The sequence below is a fragment of the Haliotis rufescens genome, unplaced genomic scaffold, assembly GCF_023055435.1.
Source record: "Haliotis rufescens isolate VD_foot unplaced genomic scaffold, xgHalRufe1.0.p SCAF_7, whole genome shotgun sequence".
Classification (NCBI taxonomy): Eukaryota; Metazoa; Mollusca; class Gastropoda; order Lepetellida; family Haliotidae; genus Haliotis; species Haliotis rufescens.
Window position 1 is genome coordinate 36,989,628 of NW_025964361.1, and position 18,041 is coordinate 37,007,668.

An 18,041-nucleotide genomic window follows, 5' to 3' on the forward strand; every position below is an offset into this window, starting at 1 on the left:
CTTAAGATAGCTTCTCAAAGCTCCTTGTGACAAATGATTGGCATATATGATTAATAATTATATCTTCGGCCTTGTGTTGGAACACTATGCATTATTTTCAATTGATATGACAAAGACAAAGTTGTTGTTATTGTTGTTCTATTGTCGTAATAGGGAGGTAGATATGCAAACAAATCCTACCCGCACACAGTAAAGTTGACCATTTCTTGGACATTCTGTATTAACCAACATCTTGCATTGTAACGGAAGAAACTCCAAAGCATGGGGTTAGCCGAGGGGCAGGTTTGCTTGACGACTGTAAGCCTGGAATGATAAGCAATACATCAGACTGAATTGAGATTATACAACTCCGAATGCATAGATATGACAAGTGCCAGTACATCAGATCATTATAGAAATGCAAACTATGTGTGTACCATACGTGATTGTGCTTTGAGCTCAGGTTTATTAATAACTCACTATATTCGTCAAAAAGTTGCTACCATTAGTTTTCTACATTATCCACGAAACCAATTTTTCAATGGTTTAAATATATATATTTCTTTTTTAATAATTAAATAAAATGAACATTTTGAGAGTTCGAACGCTACATTCTATGTACTTACACAGGATCTGCGGGTACTTTAGGTGCGGTTGGGAGGACAACCTCTCTCGCTAAGCAGTTGAGAAGGTCGGGTCTATTTACCAGTTCAAGGTTGATGGCATCTCTGTGGAGGTTATGAAAAGAATAATGATCATTTTTGTATGTTGACAAGTACCGAATTTTGTTGCTTATCGCCACACTCGACAATATTCCAGCTACACGACGTTGGTATGTAAATAATCGTGTCTGGACCAGCCGTCCACGCAATACCACGATGGTGTATCAACAGAGTTACCGAGCCTGACCACCTCATCCCGTTAGTCACCTCTTACGACAAACATGCGTTGATGAAGATCAATTCTAACCCGGACCTTCACGAGTTCAAACAACAGATGTTGTATCTTAAGATATGATCTAAAATATATCGATACATATTAAAGGTCCACAACATAGAATACCAAGTCTAGATTATCCGACGAAACATATACCATTGGGCGTAAAAGACAAAATAGCGGGGGAAACTATCTGAATGGATCACTGAACATCAGTGATGACAGTGATGTTCGCGAAAAGAAATACACTTCGACATGGTATGGTGCCATATTTTCGTCTGGCAAAAGTGATTTCATCAAGCCGTACTTACATTGGGTACCCGGTAGGATCGCTAGACAGAAGGAGATCAGCTGAGAAGTCGGTCTGATTGGGACAGTTGTCGGTGCTGACATGTGTGTTGGTGTTGAAGCCGTATCCGGTATTGAAATTATTGCTATGGAAAAATCCGTTGTTGAAGTATTGGTTGTTATTGGCGATGTCGTTGTTGCCGCTGACGCCGCTAGCAGCTGGTGCAGTTGCAGCAGCAACGTTGATTGTGACCGGCGGCGGCGGAGTGACGGCTGAGCCAGGGAGGGCTACTCCGCCCCCACCACCGATAAACTGCCCTGATGCCATCGCAGGTAGAGACAGAGTCACCAATAACAGGTACATCTGAAATTATGAAATTCAATTATTAACGAAACGTTTTAGAATTTAACTACATTTTATACGAACGTCAGAAATATTTCTTTATTAATTTGTACCTAAGTTAAAACGATCTGTTTCGTTATTTTGTTGACATCTCGCGAAAAAAGTAGAAAGAAATATATATCATAAAACGTCAATTCATTTAGAGTAATAGAAATCGTATCTCTTGTACAGTATAAGCATAGCGAGTAGAAATATTGTGTTGAACGCTGTAATCATGTTAGTTCACGGCGGCCTGTTGTTGATCGGATCTGGATCGGGTCTGAAGCACATAAACCAGTGGTTGATTATCATGCTCGTTGATCCGCGCCGTCGGGGTACGATGACACGCAATCAACCAAGTCACCAATCCTGACCATCTGATTCATTAAATCGCTTCGCATGACAAGCGTTGGTTGCTATCATATCCTGAACGTATACCCATACAGAAGCATTATAGCTACCAAATCAAAACCTACACTCGTGATGAACTGGTAATATTCTTGAAATTACATTACTCTCTCCATTCATTGCTGCGTGAATTACGTTTCAAGTATTAAACCACCAGAAAACCTCAAAATACATAAATATATATTGATATAAATAACTGATATATCATTGAGAACATTATTGTCGGAAATTATGGAAACATTGCGACTTACCATCATGTTGCTGTAGGCTACTGAACAAGACCGTATAACTGATTGCTGTAGATGACTCTCCAACTGATTGATGCTAAACACACCAAACTATGGTCTTTATATACCAGAAAACTAAGGGCAATAAACCTACCCCCATGGTCATAACCACCATAAAGAATGTCAAGTAAACACTGCCTACATGTGACGAAAAGGATACATAATAGAGATGGATTTGGCCGCTAGTTAGGTACAAACAAGCACCTATTTCTCCTCTAATCGTTATTACATTGGTAACGGACAGGAATTACTTTGACCATCTTTACATGGTCACTAAAGGGTAGAGACTCCGGCCGTGACGCTGCCCATCTCTACTCATATAGGCTTAAGGTAATGATAGTACAAGCAGTGATAAATCAGTCAAGGTTGTTTGAGTTAATCAAATAGCCGATTGGGTCTATTTCAGTTTGAAATTTGTATGTAGAAGATAAAGCTGTTTAAGAATAATCATCTTGTATGGGGTTGTATGGAAAATAGGTACCTGGTATCCTGTTGATTTCGTAATCATTGTTATCATTTGCCACGTAGAAGCATTAACATGGGTGTGTATATTGGAACACGTGTGCATTTCTACTTGTATTTTCACGATTAAATGCAAGATTATACATTTAAATTATCTTCATTTTCTTATTGTACACTTTGCTTTGAAATGACTTATTTAAATACATGATTTAAATGGTGAATGCACTTTAAAATTGTGTTTAGATCCTAAACACAAACCTTAACACGGTCTTTGTCCAAAAGTGAGAAAGACCCGTGTCTCTCTCCCCCCCCCCCCCCCCCCCCCTTGAAATTGATAGTAGGTAATTTTAAAGAAGGCGCTTACTAAGTGTCTGTTTTTAAAGCATATAATGTAGATATAGATGTATGGGGGTAATTAAAATCTTTAGGGTATGTCGTAGTAATCAGATATACTTTCATTGCTTCCCTTTCCTGTATGAGACCCGTGAAGAACCGGGGTAGAATAGGTCTTCAGCAAGCCATTGTTGCAACTATGCTTGTCGTAAAAGGCGACTAACGGGATCGGGATTGATGTATGTCGTCGTATCCCAATTGCGTGGATCGATGCTCATTATATTAATCACTGGATTTTCTGGTCCAGACTCGATTATTTAAAGACCGCCGATAAAAAGCTTGAATATTGCTGAGTGCGGCGTTAAACAGCAAACAAACAAACAAAACAAACTTTCCTGTATGACAGAAATACTACTCGTCATACAGCAACAAACACATTTAGGAATACAACACTTTTAGAGTACCGGGATAAGTACCTGCAACCTCTTGACTTGTAGTCCTTCACCTGTGCTGCGGAGTGTGTTGTCACAAATGTTAATATGTTCCTAGTCACAATAATAATAATAATAATAATAATAATAATAATAATAATAATAATTATTTGTACATTTTAATGTTAATATTCTGCCAGGTGTGGCTCCTGCTGGTATATGTGTTATGCGAGTGCATCTGAATCTGATTTGTACATCTAATTTCAATACATATTTTACATCGTATACATATTTGGGTTAATGCCAAATGACGTGCACTTTAATTAACAAGTTTAGATTATTAGGATAATACAAAATTATATCCATTTGTCGTAAACATGTTTCAACTCTGTACATGTTTAGATTAGGGAATGTTACCTTTACGTCGTGTTTAGGGTTTTGAGAAGATAGCTCATTCCATGTGTTTAGACCCTGTACGTTATAGATCACACAAAATGTTTATTCCGTTTATGATTTAAACACATTCCTGTACATGGTAAGATCTAAACATGTCTTGTATGTATACTCACAGTACTCCTATTCAAGATCTATTATATTGATGTACAAACGAGCATATTAGTATATTGCGTGAACGCATCACATGTGACTTCATACATCGGGATGCCCGGTCATCTAATGCAGGGTTGGATTTAACACCGCTTTGAACAGTATTCCAGTTATATAACGCCGTGTCATCTTTATGTAGTAGGGAACCCTCCGGGATGCAGGTCTCAGACCTTTAACACTTTGGAGAAACACACGAGCACGAGTATGGTGCTGACAAACCTAGAAATATAATCGAACCGGGATTCGAACCCACGAATAGATTAGAGGTTTCTTACACGCGCGAGATTGTTATTCAAGTATTATATTTTATATCATTGTTTCGAGAACTTAGCCGCGGGCCAAAGAAAGTATACACCCATGTTTGATGGTAGATAAAAATGAATTAAACAAGATATGGCGGTGGTGGTGTACTTTGTGTGTTCTGGACCTTACGTTTGCACTGTTTCGGCAACAGTTTCACCCTAGTAACGATCTGATAACGTTGTGATATTTTTAAGTGTATACCTTTTTTGCCTGACAGTAATACCTGTTGTCTACAGGTTGACAGTGTAGATAACAAGTACTGCAAAGTGTAAATCGTTTCTAAATCATTTGTTTTTAAAATATATAGAGGTTATCACGCGAGTGTGTTTGGGGATGGTAAATATCCTGCATTAGGAATAAACATTGTATTTAGCGAGCCTTGGCGAGCTAAATACATAGTGTTTATTCCTAATACAGGATATTTACCATCCGCAAACACACAAGCGTGATAACCTCTTTATCATATAATGTCATTCTTTAATTCTGTGCTTCAAAATCGATTTCCCTCTCTCACATATATTAGCGAAACGTTGCGAGTTTTCCTGGAATGCGCGCATTAATATTTATTACGTCACAGGGTAAGTGATGTGTCAGTCGGACAGTGACAGTAGCCAATATAGTTCCAACTGAAATCTGTTTTCTTATACAGTGGCGAAGCAGCATACAACACGCAAAACAACAATTGTTTTTATTTGCCTTTCGCGGCAATCCATCGGTCTCTCCGCTAGAGTAACTGCCCTTTGTCAAAGGGAAGCTACTCTAACCCTAGTCTATGAGACGTCACGGCCACGGTCAGACGTTGTTGACAGCCGGTCTGTCCTGTCATAACGTTAAGAAGTGTAGTCAGATGTACACACAACGACAAAACGAAACAAGGTAACAATTCAAACATATTTCGGCCAAATCCAACTATTTTAATTTGTGGAGAAGGTTTCAAGCCGCAGAGGTCTACAAGCACAGATATGGCTACTAATCCCACTTGGCTAAGCCTCGTGCTATCGCAAAATTGTTTCGAAATTTATATCTCTAAAGTTGCCAAAACTTATAAAATGCCTTCGCTACGTCACAGTTAGAGACGGATTTTCTGTATATTAGGCTGTTCTTTTGATAATGATAGCAATTATCCCTGTAGTTTATCCAGTTTCCCGATGGTTAATTCTGACTCGATCGCCGAATGACGAGGGTGACGCCATGTTTGTTTATAAACAGTGAAAGTAGTCCCTACTTGACCTTTGATATTTGCATCTCTATCCGCATATGACCCAAACGGATATCGTTTTTATCCGTTGGCTTTATCTTGCCGAGAAACCTACCCATTATATGATAAATTGTTATATTTGTTCGGAATTCATACATTCAGACAAGTTCACTTCAAGGCACATGGATCTTTTAATATTGTTGTAAATGTACGGCGGATTTTAGAGAACGATGTATAGTATTAACATGCCTTGCATATTGAGTCAGGTGGCTTGAGCTGACGTATGGTTCGTGTATGACGATTCGTGTATTGGATGTGTATGACGATACTTTCATGAAATATTACACGCAGAATTTTGATCCGAGCCCATATCATGATCACTGAACAACCACTATACATTGTACCTGTCATGATGGCGAACACTGACGTCGACGTTACGTTGATGGACACGTCTCCAAACACGACCACGCTAGTAACAGAAGGGTGAATCTGGATCCGTCTGATAACATCACACGTGACCATCATCTATATCCACGCAGTGCCTGAGTTGTCTGCGCCTCGATTCCTGGCGAGTGGTGTCGATCCTGTCCTGATCAACGTTCTGTGTCTGTCAAATGTGTGCCACAGTCTGTTAAGCACTGACTGTGAAACGTGAAACTTATCGGGTACAGTACGCTGACTTGCACCAAGTTGACGTGTGCCGTAATACGTTCGACAATTTACAGAGGTTTCTGTAATAATTAGGGGGCGATGGTGGCCCAGTCGTCTAAGGCGCCGCGATTCGCTGTGCAGAGTTATGTTTCTAGGTTTGTCAGCACCATACCCGTGCTCGTGGGTTTCACCGAAGTGGTAAACGTGATATAACTGGAATACTGTTAAAAGCGGCGTTAAACCCAACTCACTCACTCACTCACTCACTGTAATAATTAGAAACTAAACGAGTACACGATGGTACAGTGTCTGGTCACGGGCACTAAAGCCCGCTGTATTAATGACATGTACGTATATGTTTATACACGTAAATACATTTGTTAGCAGCTGTGTATCTAGCTATAACATATGTACGTATACATGTTACAGTCAATGACTATAATTAGGCAATATGTATAATGACTGAACATTTTAGTCAATACACATATTGCCTGATTATATACATTGACTGTAACATAATACATTGTACATTGTCATTGCCGTCATCATCTATAGCAACATTCGAGCCCTGGATATAAATTGATGAATTGTTGTCTGAGGCAAAACGTTCAATACATCTCAAACTACTAAACTAGCCTCTACTTTGTGTCAATTGGTCAAACAACTAACCTCATGTTTCCTCGGAGTGAGTATCACCACATGAAGCTCCTGAAAATGATTCTGACATGGCAGGTTAGAGCCCTGCATTCTGAACGGTCAACCAGCGGTATCGAATCAACGTAAGAATACGACTTAGCTGATGACCGATCCTCAAGAGAATATATATATATAGACAGTTTTCGCACTGCTTTCGCATATCCTCCCGGTAGGCAATTTCATTACAGATCCTATTTCAGAAATGTTACTGAATACCATGTTCCCCTTCCTAAATTATTCAAAACAACAGTTGCAATATATCTGAAGCGAAACACTCGATGAAAGACTACGAGAATGTATTGTCAAATTCCATATAATATAATAGTCGTTCATCGAGTGTTTATTTATTTATTAATTGAATATTACTGTTATTATATCACATCATCACATACAATGACGTCATTTGCTGTAGAACATTATGTCATCTTAATATCGGGGTGTACTTCAGTACTAAACATTGTATGGGTCGTTTGATGTTCTCTGATGATGACTGATGACTCTGATTGAATAATACTTACATGATATCTGCGCTAGATGAGATCGTTCACGTCTGAATTATGGATATATGAAAGTAAACATAAACGTTTGTCCATTAACTCAAAGTCGTTAAGCTACGGTGAGTTTGTAGGCCAAGACAAAGAACGCTAAATGAGCAATAAGTATGTAATAGTTTTTTACGTTCATTAGTTTTTAATTTCAACTTCAGACGGAGCCACCGCGAGCAAGACACGTGTGTTAATACTTAAAGACATCATACACAATTCACGGGTAACTTTTTTTGAGAGGCATTTAGAAGTTGAAGTTCTAAGTAAGGATAAGATATATGTATGAACAACTTCTTTATTGCAAGTAGGAGCAACATTTCTGTGTAGGTTCTCACACGTTCACTTGCTTGATAACGGTGTTAGAACCTACACCGAAACGTCGCTCCTAATTGTAATAAAGAAGTTGTTCATCCATACATCTTATCCTAACTTACTTCACTAGTGTTCCTTGCATAATGTCGAAAGTAAAAAAAGTCAAATTCTATCTCACTGATGTGTTGACGAATAGGAGATTTGTGTTTTGGCAAACATATTAACATACCAAGCTACTGGACAAGGTTAAGCTACAGTGAGGTATAATACATATATTGCAACTTTCAGTTTAAAGTACTTAGGTTCATGTTATATGTCTGTGCGGGGATAGTTTGAGATATTCTCACATGAACGATATATCTTTCTATCCCAACAGAAACTACACTGCTGGTAAAAAGAATGCATACATCAATGTTTGTTGGTGGCTAAAAATTGAAACAGATAAAAAATGGTTATTCGATGGTGAGATAATATACAGATATTATTGTTATGTTTTGGATCATAAGTTTGCACTGTTGTAGCGACAGTTTTCAGTCTAGTAACGATCAATAACGTTTATAAGTTTGTGGACAACTCCCAAAAGCATCCCAAAAGTCATTGTGGAATAAATGGTTTCGCTCCGAATGTTACATTAGTTCCTTTTGAGATAGGTGAGGTGAGGTGAGGTGAGGTGAGGTGAAATGGGGTTTAACGTCGCGTCCAAGATTATTGCACTTTTATAGCGACGTGCATGCACGTGTATGTGTGTGTGTGTGGCTGCTTGTACTAGTCCGGACTGATGCCGATTAATAGTGCTAGCACACTGTGATACCATGCTGCAGTTTAACATGAATACCCAACTCAGACACAGTATACTGTCCTTGTTTTAGCCCCTTAATGCCGAGTAACAACAAGTACCATCTTTTAACGTCTTTTGGTATGACGCGGCTGGGGATCGAACCCCGGACCTTCCGCTCTCCAGACGGACGCTCTACCATTAGACCACGGAGGCGGTCCCCTTTTGGGATAAGAATGGGAATATGTTTAATAATATCAAAACCTATAATTCAAACCATACAATATTTTATTGAAGTGAATAATTGTAAACATAAACAAAATGGGTACAATCACAAATTACCACACACGATCATAATAAAATGGGAACAATAAAAAAGTGTCTCTTTAACAAATCGAATTTCGAAGAGCAATTATACAAACACTATATTTTGTAATATATGGGAATATTCGCACGCACAATACACTGTATATCACATACTAACTACAAGATCTATATAAGCGATATACTAAAAAATACAAAAGTGGACAAAGTGACAAAACTACATTTAAAGTAACACGCCTGAGGTTGACTTGCTATACAAGAGGGCGCAAGTAGGATCATCATGATCCCACTCTATTTCCTCTTCCGCCAAAAGTAATCATTGGCGTAGCAGCGAATCTTCTGACAATTGCAGGCATACGGAAGGATGATTCTCTCCCTGGAGATCTGAGTGAGTGCTGGGAGACCTTCACAGAAGGCCCACACGGAGAAGTACTGAAACTGGCGGATACACCTAGACTGGCTGCCGCTACTTGAGAAGAAGTGGTCACAGTTCTGGCAGCGAACAGAGCTGAAAGAAAGTCAAATGCACAATAAATCATCGTTTTCATAATTTTGTGGTAATATCAGACCTTCCAATGGTGCATACTTGTGCACGAGTATAATTTTCAATTTTTATGCAGTTACAATACATTATTCATTCATGAGTGAGTTTGGTTGAACGGCGCTTAACAGTGGCATTTCAGCTTTAACACGTAATTGTCTGAGATTCGAACTTAGGAACATAGGAGTCTTATATGACAGGACCACCCCTGCCCACTTCACATTCAAGGTTAATCGGTATATTCATGGCACAGTTAACACCAATCACCAACGAGTGTGAATTAAACCATGACCGCTTCAGTTGTCATCGTTCTTAAGATAGCTTCTCAAAACTCCTTGTGACAAATGATTGGCATATATGATTAATAATTATATCTTCGGCCTTGTGTTGGAACACTATGCATCATTGACATCTGATATTAAGACAACGTTTTTGTTATTGTTGTTCTATTGTCGTAATAGGGAGGTAGATATGCAAACAAATCCTACCCGCACACAGTAAAGTTGACCATTTCTTGGACATTCTGTATTAACCAACATCTTGCATTGTAACGGAAGAAACTCCAAAGCATGGGGTTAGCCGAGGGGCAGGTTTGCTTGACGACTGTAAGCCTGGAATGATAAGCAATACGTCAGACTGAATTGAGATTATACAACTCCGAATGCATAGATATGACAAGTGCCAGTACATCAGATCATCATAGAAATGCAAACTATGTGTGTACCATACGTGATTGTGCTTTGAGCTCAGGTTTATTAATAACTCACTATATTCGTCAAAAAGTTGCTACCATTAGTTTTCTACATTATCCACGAAACCAATTTTTCAATGGTTTAAATATATATATTTCTTTTTTAATAATTAAATAAAATGAACATTTTGAGAGTTCGAACGCTACATTCTATGTACTTACACAGGATCTGCGGGTACTTTAGGTGCGGTTGGGAGGACAACCTCTCTCGCTAAGCAGTTGAGAAGGTCGGGTCTATTTACCAGTTCAAGGTTGATGGCATCTCTGTGGAGGTTATGAAAAGAATAATGATCATTTTTGTATGTTGACAAGTATCGAATTTTGCTGCTTAACGTCACACTCGACAATATTCCAGCTACACGACGTCGGTATGTAAATAATCGTGTCTGGACCAGCCGTCCACGCAATACCATGATGGTGTATCAACAGAGTTACCGAGCCTGACCACCTCATCCCGTTAGTCACCTCTTACGACAAACATGCTTTGATGAAGATCAATTCTAACCCGGACCTTCACGAGTTCAAACAACAGATGTTGTATCTTAAGATATGATCTAAAATATATCGATACATATTAAAGGTCCACAACATAGAATACCAAGTCTAGATTATCCGACGAAACATATACCATTGGGCGTAAAAGACAAAATAGCGGGGGAAACTATCTGAATGGATCACTGAACATCAGTGATGACAGTGATGTTCGCGAAAAGAAATACACTTCGACATGGTATGGTGCCATATTTTCGTCTGGCAAAAGTGATTTCATCAAGCCGTACTTACATTGGGTACCCGGTAGGATCGCTAGACAGAAGGAGATCAGCTGAGAAGTCGGTCTGATTGGGACAGTTGTCGGTGCTGACATGTGTGTTGGTGTTGAAGCCGTATCCGGTATTGAAATTATTGCTATGGAAAAATCCGTTGTTGAAGTATTGGTTGTTATTGGCGATGTCGTTGTTGCCGCTGACGCCGCTAGCAGCTGGTGCAGTTGCAGCAGCAACGTTGAATGTGACCGGCGGCGGCGGAGTGACGGCTGAGCCAGGGAGGGCTACTCCGCCCCCACCACCGATAAACTGCCCTGATGCCATCGCAGGTAGAGACAGAGTCACCAATAACATGTACATCTGAAATTATGAAACTCAATTATGAACGAAACGTTTTAGAATTTAACTACATTTTATACGAACGTCAGAAATATATTTCTTCATTAGTTAAAACGATCTGTTTCGTTATTTTGTTGACATCTCGTGAAAAAAGTCGAAAGAAATATATATAATATAAAACGTCAATTCATTTAGAGTAATAGAAATCGTATCTCTTGTACAGTATAATCATAGTGAGTAGAAATATTGTGTTGAACGCTGTAATCATTTTTGTTCACGGCGGCCTGTTGTTGATCGGATCTGGATCGGGTCTGAAGCACATAAACCAGTGGTTGATTATCATGCTCGTTGATCCGCGCCGTCGGGGTACGATGACACGCAATCAACCAAGTCACCAATCCTGACCATCTGATTCATTAAATCGCTTCGCATGACAAGCGGTGGTTGCTATCATATCCTGAACGTAAACCCATACAGAAGCATTATAGCTACCAAATCAAAACCTACACTCGTGATGAACTGGAAATATTCTTGAAATTACATTACTCTCTCCATTCATTGCTGCGTGAATTACGTTTCAAGTATTTAACCACCAGAAAACCACAAAATACATAAATATATATTGATATAAATTCAACACATGCTTGAACATTACTGATATATCATTGAGAACATTATTGTCGGAAATTATGGAAACATTGCGACTTACCATCATGTTGCTGTAGGCTTCTGAACAAGACCGTGTAACTGATTGCTGTAGATGACTCTCCAACTGATTGATGCTAAACACACCAAACTATGGTGTTTATATACCAGAAACACAAGGGCAATAAACTCACCCCCATGGTCATAACAACCATTAAGAATGTCAAGTAAACACTGCCTACATGTGACGAAAAGGAGTGTTTAGGGTACATAATAAAGATGGATTTGGCCGCTAGTTGGGTACAAACAAGCACCTATTTCTCCTCTAATCGTTATTACATTGGTAACGGGCAGGAATTACTTTGACCATCGCCCACTACCGTGCAGTCTTTACATGGTCACTAAAGAGTAGAGACTCCGGCCGTGACGCTGCCCATCTCTACTTATATAGGCTTAACGTAATGATAGTACAAGCAGTGATATATCAGTCAAGGTTGTTTGAGTTAATCAAATAGCCGATTGGGTCTTTTTCAGTTTGAAATTTGTATGTAGAAGACAAAGCTGTTTAAGACTAATCATCTTGTATGGGGTTGTATGGAAAATAGGTGTCTGGTACCCTGTGGATTTCGTAATCATTGTTATCATTTGCCACGTAGAAGCATCAACATGGGTGTGTATATTGGAACACGCGTGCATTTCTACTTGTATTTTCATGATTAAATGCAAGATTATGCATTTAAATTATCTTCATTTTCTTAATGTACACTTTGCTTTGAATCCCTTTGGATTGCGTAATCATTGTTATCATTTGCCACGTAGGAGCATTAACATGGGTGTGTATATTGGAACACGTGTGCATTTCTACTTGTATTTTCATGATTAAATGCAAGATTATACCTTTAAATTATCTTCATTTTCTTACTATACACTTTGCTTTGAAATGACTTATTTAAATGCATGATTTAAATGGTGCATGCACTTTAAAATTGTGTTTAGATCCTAAACACAAACTTTAACACGGTCCTTGTCCCAAAGTGAGAAAGACCCGTGTCTCTACGCCCCCTCCCCCCCCCCCCCCCCCCCCCTTAAAATTTATAGTAGGTATTTTAAACAAGGCGCTTACTATGTGTCTGTTTTTGAAGCGTATTATGTAGATATAGATGTATGGGGGTAATTAAAATCTTAAGGGTCTGTCGTAGTAATCAGATATACTTTCATTGCTTCCCTTTCCTGTATGAGACCCGTGAAGATCCGGGGTAGAATAGGTCTTCAGCAAACCATTAATATCCATTGTTGCGACTATGCTTGTCGTAAAAGGCGACTAACGGGATCGGGATTGAGGTATGTCGTCGTATCCAAATTGCTCGGATCGATGCTTATTACATCAATCACTGGATTTTCTGGTCCAGACTCGATTATTTACAGACCGCCGATAAAAAGCTTGAATATTGCTAAGAGCGGCGTTAAACAGCAAACAAACAAACAAAACAAACTTTCCTGTATGACAGAAATACTACTCGTCATACAGCAACAAACACATTTAGGAATACAACACTTTTAAAGTACCGGGATAAGTACCTGCAACCTCTTGATTTGTAGTCCTTCACCCTACCGCCTGTACTGCGGGGTGTGTTGTTGCAAATTTTAATATAAGTTCCTAGTCACCATAAATGTAATAATTATTATTATTATTATTATTATTATTATTATTATTATTATTATTATTTGTACATTTTAATGTTAATATTCTAACAAGTGTGGGTCCTGGTGGTATATGTGTTATGCGAGTGCATCTGAATCTGATTTGTACATCTAATTTCAATACATATTTTACATCGTATACATATTTTGGTTAATGCCCATTGACGTGCCCTTTAATAAACATGTTTAGATTATTAGGATAATACTAAATTATATTCATTTGAACATGTTTAGATAAGGGAATGTTACCTTTACGTCGTTATTAGGGTTTTGAGAAGATAGCTCATTCCATGTGTTTAGACCCTGTACGTTATAGATCACACAACATGTTTGTTCCGTTTAGGATTTAAACACATTCCTGTACATGGTAAAATCTAAACATGTCTTGTATGTATACTCACAGTACTCCTATTCAAGATCTATTATATTGATGTACAAACGAGCATATTAGTATATTGCGTGAACGCATCACATGTGACGTCATAGATCCATGACTCGAGATGCGCCATTTGTCTCGTGCAGGATTAGCGTGTAAAGTTTGGAAATCATGCGCAGCATATCGTGACAAGAATAAAGACACTGTGGTAACACTTGACTGATTGTTAGTTTTGTCATTAAGTGGTACACCTTGGAAACATGTCTTCTGAACATACATGATTCTCTATATGTTTCTATGGTTCGCCTTTCTTTTGATGGTGAGTATATTTACACAATTTTTTGTAACAGTGCGTACGGTTAAAGCAAGTGAATTTGGAAATCGCCGCTTTTAACAGTGTTTCAGCTATTTCACAGTGTGTCGGCTTAATGTGTTGGCAAAACCAGACGGGATGCAGATTTAAAGCGTTTACCACTATCGTGAAGCCCACGAGTACGTGTATGTTACTAATAAACATAGACACATCATCAGGGCGAATCTGGATACAGTTAAATGTTATCCTTGATATGATACATGTCGGTTGGTTGGTTTGTTGTTTAACGCCGCACTCAGCAATATTACAGCTACATGTATATGACGGCGGTCCGGACAATCCAGTGATTAATATCATGAACATCGATCCACGCAATTGGGACCGATGACATGCATCAACAAAGTCATCGAGTCTGACCATCCCATCCCGTTAGTCGCTTCTTACGATAAGCAAAGCCGCCTTTTACGGCAAGCATGCATTGCTGAAGACCTATTCTACTCCGGATCTTCACGGGTCGATATGATAGATGTAATTTCTCGCGTTGTTATATTTTGGTAACAAAGAGTATAGGAAAATGATGGCCCAAATAACAAATCATGTTCAGTTAGTTTTTGTGACACTCATCCTGCCATGAGACGCCGGCATGTGAACACACCCAACAATCAAGTGATGAACCTGAAATCCTGTGACACGATAGCGCGTTTACTGATTTTGTAAACTCAAAACGATATATTAATTTTGAATTATGTCTGCTGTGAATGAATGAATGAATGAAATTCTTTATTTCCTCCAGAGTTGAATCCGAAGATTTTACATGGGCAAATACAATATTTACAATACATCAATGAAATCACTTGACTATATACAATGAAATCATGTTATACAGTGCTATGAATAAACAATTTACAATGTACATTTTGAGAGCAGTAAGGTAGCTAGTAGATATGCATAAGGTATTTCTTTAAATTAAATATGAAGTGGCAGAAAGACATTATGATGCTTTGCCATGTATCGTAATCAAGTTCGTTTGTCAGGTCATGGACATCTGCACCGAGAAAGAATGAAAGTATATCATCATCGTCAAGCATATCTGTTTTCACATATACATCTACATCAAGTTTATCAATCAGGCATGAGAAGAAATTATTTCGGTCAGGCATAAACATTTCACAGTGCAAAATAATATGGCAATCATAGTCATAGCAATGTCTATTACAATGGTTACATTCTTTCGACACTTTTGCTCTTGATCCGATTTTAATACAAAGTTGCAGGGGCTGTCTTAAATGTGGATAGAGATACATTACATTATAAAAAAAACTTGCATTTGTAACCGTTTATGAATTTTGGCCTCTGTGCTGGTCTCTCTCCAGACGTACAGTTCATTCTCTGATGGACGTCTGATTTAACAGAGCTCGCCAAGCCGATTTAGTTGGGAATGAAGCGCTATCAGTATATGCCTTTATATAGTTATCTAAATGGTATTTTTAGCTGTATATAGAAGGATGTTGCATATGCTTACTGGACGGCTAATATTGACAATAGCTTTGGTAGCAATGTGAGCACAAAATAGATCTTTAGTTATTGAATTACAATCGTTATTGCAGAGCCTTCCTAATAATTGTAGTCTGCATTTATCAATGTAGCCATTCATTGACTACATTCCAAAGTTAGAAATAGACGAATCAGTTGGATGTCTTTTACCAAATCCTTGTATGTGACGAGCAAAGTATTGTTGTGTACATTCAATCATCAATTATATCAATTGACATCGTATGAGCATATTATTCAACTATACCATATCTGTCACGATTGTCAAGAAAGTAATCAAATGTACAGGGTCGTCGTGTGAATATATTCCTGTAGTTTCCTTTCTCTTCAAGTGTGTGCTTATTTCTCTGTTATATAACGCCACACTCAAGTTATACGACGTCGGCCTGGCGCAGTCAAACCAGTGTTTGTTTGTTTGTTGTTTAACGCCGCTGTAAATAATCGATCTGGACCAGACAATCCAGTGATTGCTATCATGAGCATCGATCCACGCGATTTGGATCGATGACATGCATCAACCAAGTCAGCGAACCTGCCCGCCCGATCCCGTTAATCGCCTCTTACGACAGGCATGGGTTGCTGAAAACCTATTCTACCCCGGATCTTCACGGGTTAATATCATGAGCAACTGTCACGCATACGCATACGCATACGCTAATACGCATATGATGACACGTAATTACTGTCTGACCTCCACATCCATAAATTCGCCTCTTACAACACCCACAATGTAGGTTGCAGGGGTTCTTCTAACCTAGAGTCTTCACAGGGGACTGAATGTCTCCGACTGAATGACCAAAACAAATCAAGTAGCACGAGTTACTTTTATTGCCTGAGACTGTCTGTAGCAGGTACATATTCTATACCATGCAATTCATTTTTCGAGTCTCGGTATTTCTGTCACGTCGTGATGATAAAAGTTTCTATTTCTTGTCAGAACCGAGTGAAATATTTATGTCAGTAGACGCGTGAGAATGATTTCGCGTTTATTTTTTCTTTTGGGTCATCTAACATCATCTTTCACTTTTTCGCTTGAAAAATTTGAAGAAATCCCACTTAGTATTTTGTTTGATGAACGACTACACCCCACGAAAAACAATACCCCATTTCGCGTCTTCAAGTCGCCGAGAATAACGGAAAAGCACGTCATTGTCATGTAGATTTAAGCCCTGAACAAAGGGAAATCGTAGGCGCATTTGTACTGTGACGTTACAGAAGAAGAAGAAGAAGGAGAAGAAGAAGAAGAATGATATTTTATTAAACTGTCACATGTTGTACATAAGCAGATAAATTACATTTTTTTCATATTAAAAAACATACAACATCCGACCAGAGAGGCCTACGAGACACTCTTGTCACTAAAATAACCATACAAATGCACAAAGTGCATGTAGTTAATTTAATAATTAAAATATTTTAAAACCTCTTATTAAATATTAATGTTGACACAGAATTTACGACGCTGAAACATTTTATATCTTAGGGCAGCTAGGATTTTACATGAATAACTATCTCAAATTTTCCTTAAATAAATAAACTGGTCAACTGGTGGAAGCTGTATAAATAGTGGATCAATATTCAAAATATGTTTCCAAAACTCATATCTTAAATCGGAATACAAGTCGCATGTGGTCAAAAAGTGAACGTTACATCTACAGCTCGGCCTGCAGCTGGGATTTCGATATGCATACATGCTGGTCGTGGGATCAAGGCAGCTGTTTGTTGCTTTGCAGATAACAATGAAATCATATATGAAAGTAATTATGAACTTTGTATGATTATTTAGGATGTTAAAAAACATTTTGATTCAACAGATATCCTTTAAACTCTCCTTTAAAAACTATGCACAGTTCAAAGTGGGGGAAACGTTTGTACATAAATAACAATTACTTTTAGATATCTGAATACATCAAGCAATAACCAATAATGTCTTAATCATATCTGATAGTACATGTGAGATTTCCTGTCAGAATACGTGCCTTGACCTTCATCTACATTGTATAACGGGTCGTCTTTGCGACTTTTACTGTAATTGGTGTGTGGTTCTTGAACTGGTCATTTCTATTTTGTTTGACCTCGGTTCTCTTTTTATGTTTAATCGTGTTTTGTTTGTTTGTTTGTTTGTTTGTTTGTTTGTTTACCTG

At 38.3% G+C, this 18,041-nt stretch overlaps 1 protein-coding gene and 1 long non-coding RNA gene across 2 annotated transcripts; both read right to left on the bottom strand.

Moving 5' to 3' along the window:
• Window positions 1–231: 231 nt before the first annotated feature.
• LOC124112964 lies at window positions 232–1,334 on the bottom strand. The gene is made up of 3 exons (XR_006857704.1): window positions 1,227–1,334; window positions 606–707; window positions 232–303 (listed from the first exon to the last, which is right to left on the bottom strand). It is a non-coding gene; the product is annotated as an uncharacterized LOC124112964 (long non-coding RNA).
• A 7,736-nt stretch (window positions 1,335–9,070) lies between these two features.
• LOC124112926 lies at window positions 9,071–12,156 on the bottom strand. The gene is made up of 5 exons (XM_046473121.2): window positions 12,151–12,156; window positions 10,992–11,332; window positions 10,371–10,472; window positions 9,946–10,068; window positions 9,071–9,424 (listed from the first exon to the last, which is right to left on the bottom strand). Exons 1-5 carry the CDS (start codon window positions 12,154–12,156, stop codon window positions 9,208–9,210), a joined length of 789 nt encoding a protein of 262 aa, XP_046329077.1. The 3' UTR covers window positions 9,071–9,207.
• Between the last annotated feature and the right edge of the window lie 5,885 nt (window positions 12,157–18,041).

Coding starts and splice junctions, on each gene's coding strand:
- LOC124112926 (XM_046473121.2), bottom strand. Junction 10,473..10,991: donor GATCCTACCGGGTACCCAAT/GTAAGTACGGCT, acceptor TAACCTCCACAG/AGATGCCATCAACCTTGAAC. Junction 9,425..9,945: donor GTCAACTTTACTGTGTGCGG/GTAGGATTTGTT, acceptor ACTTTCTTTCAG/CTCTGTTCGCTGCCAGAACT.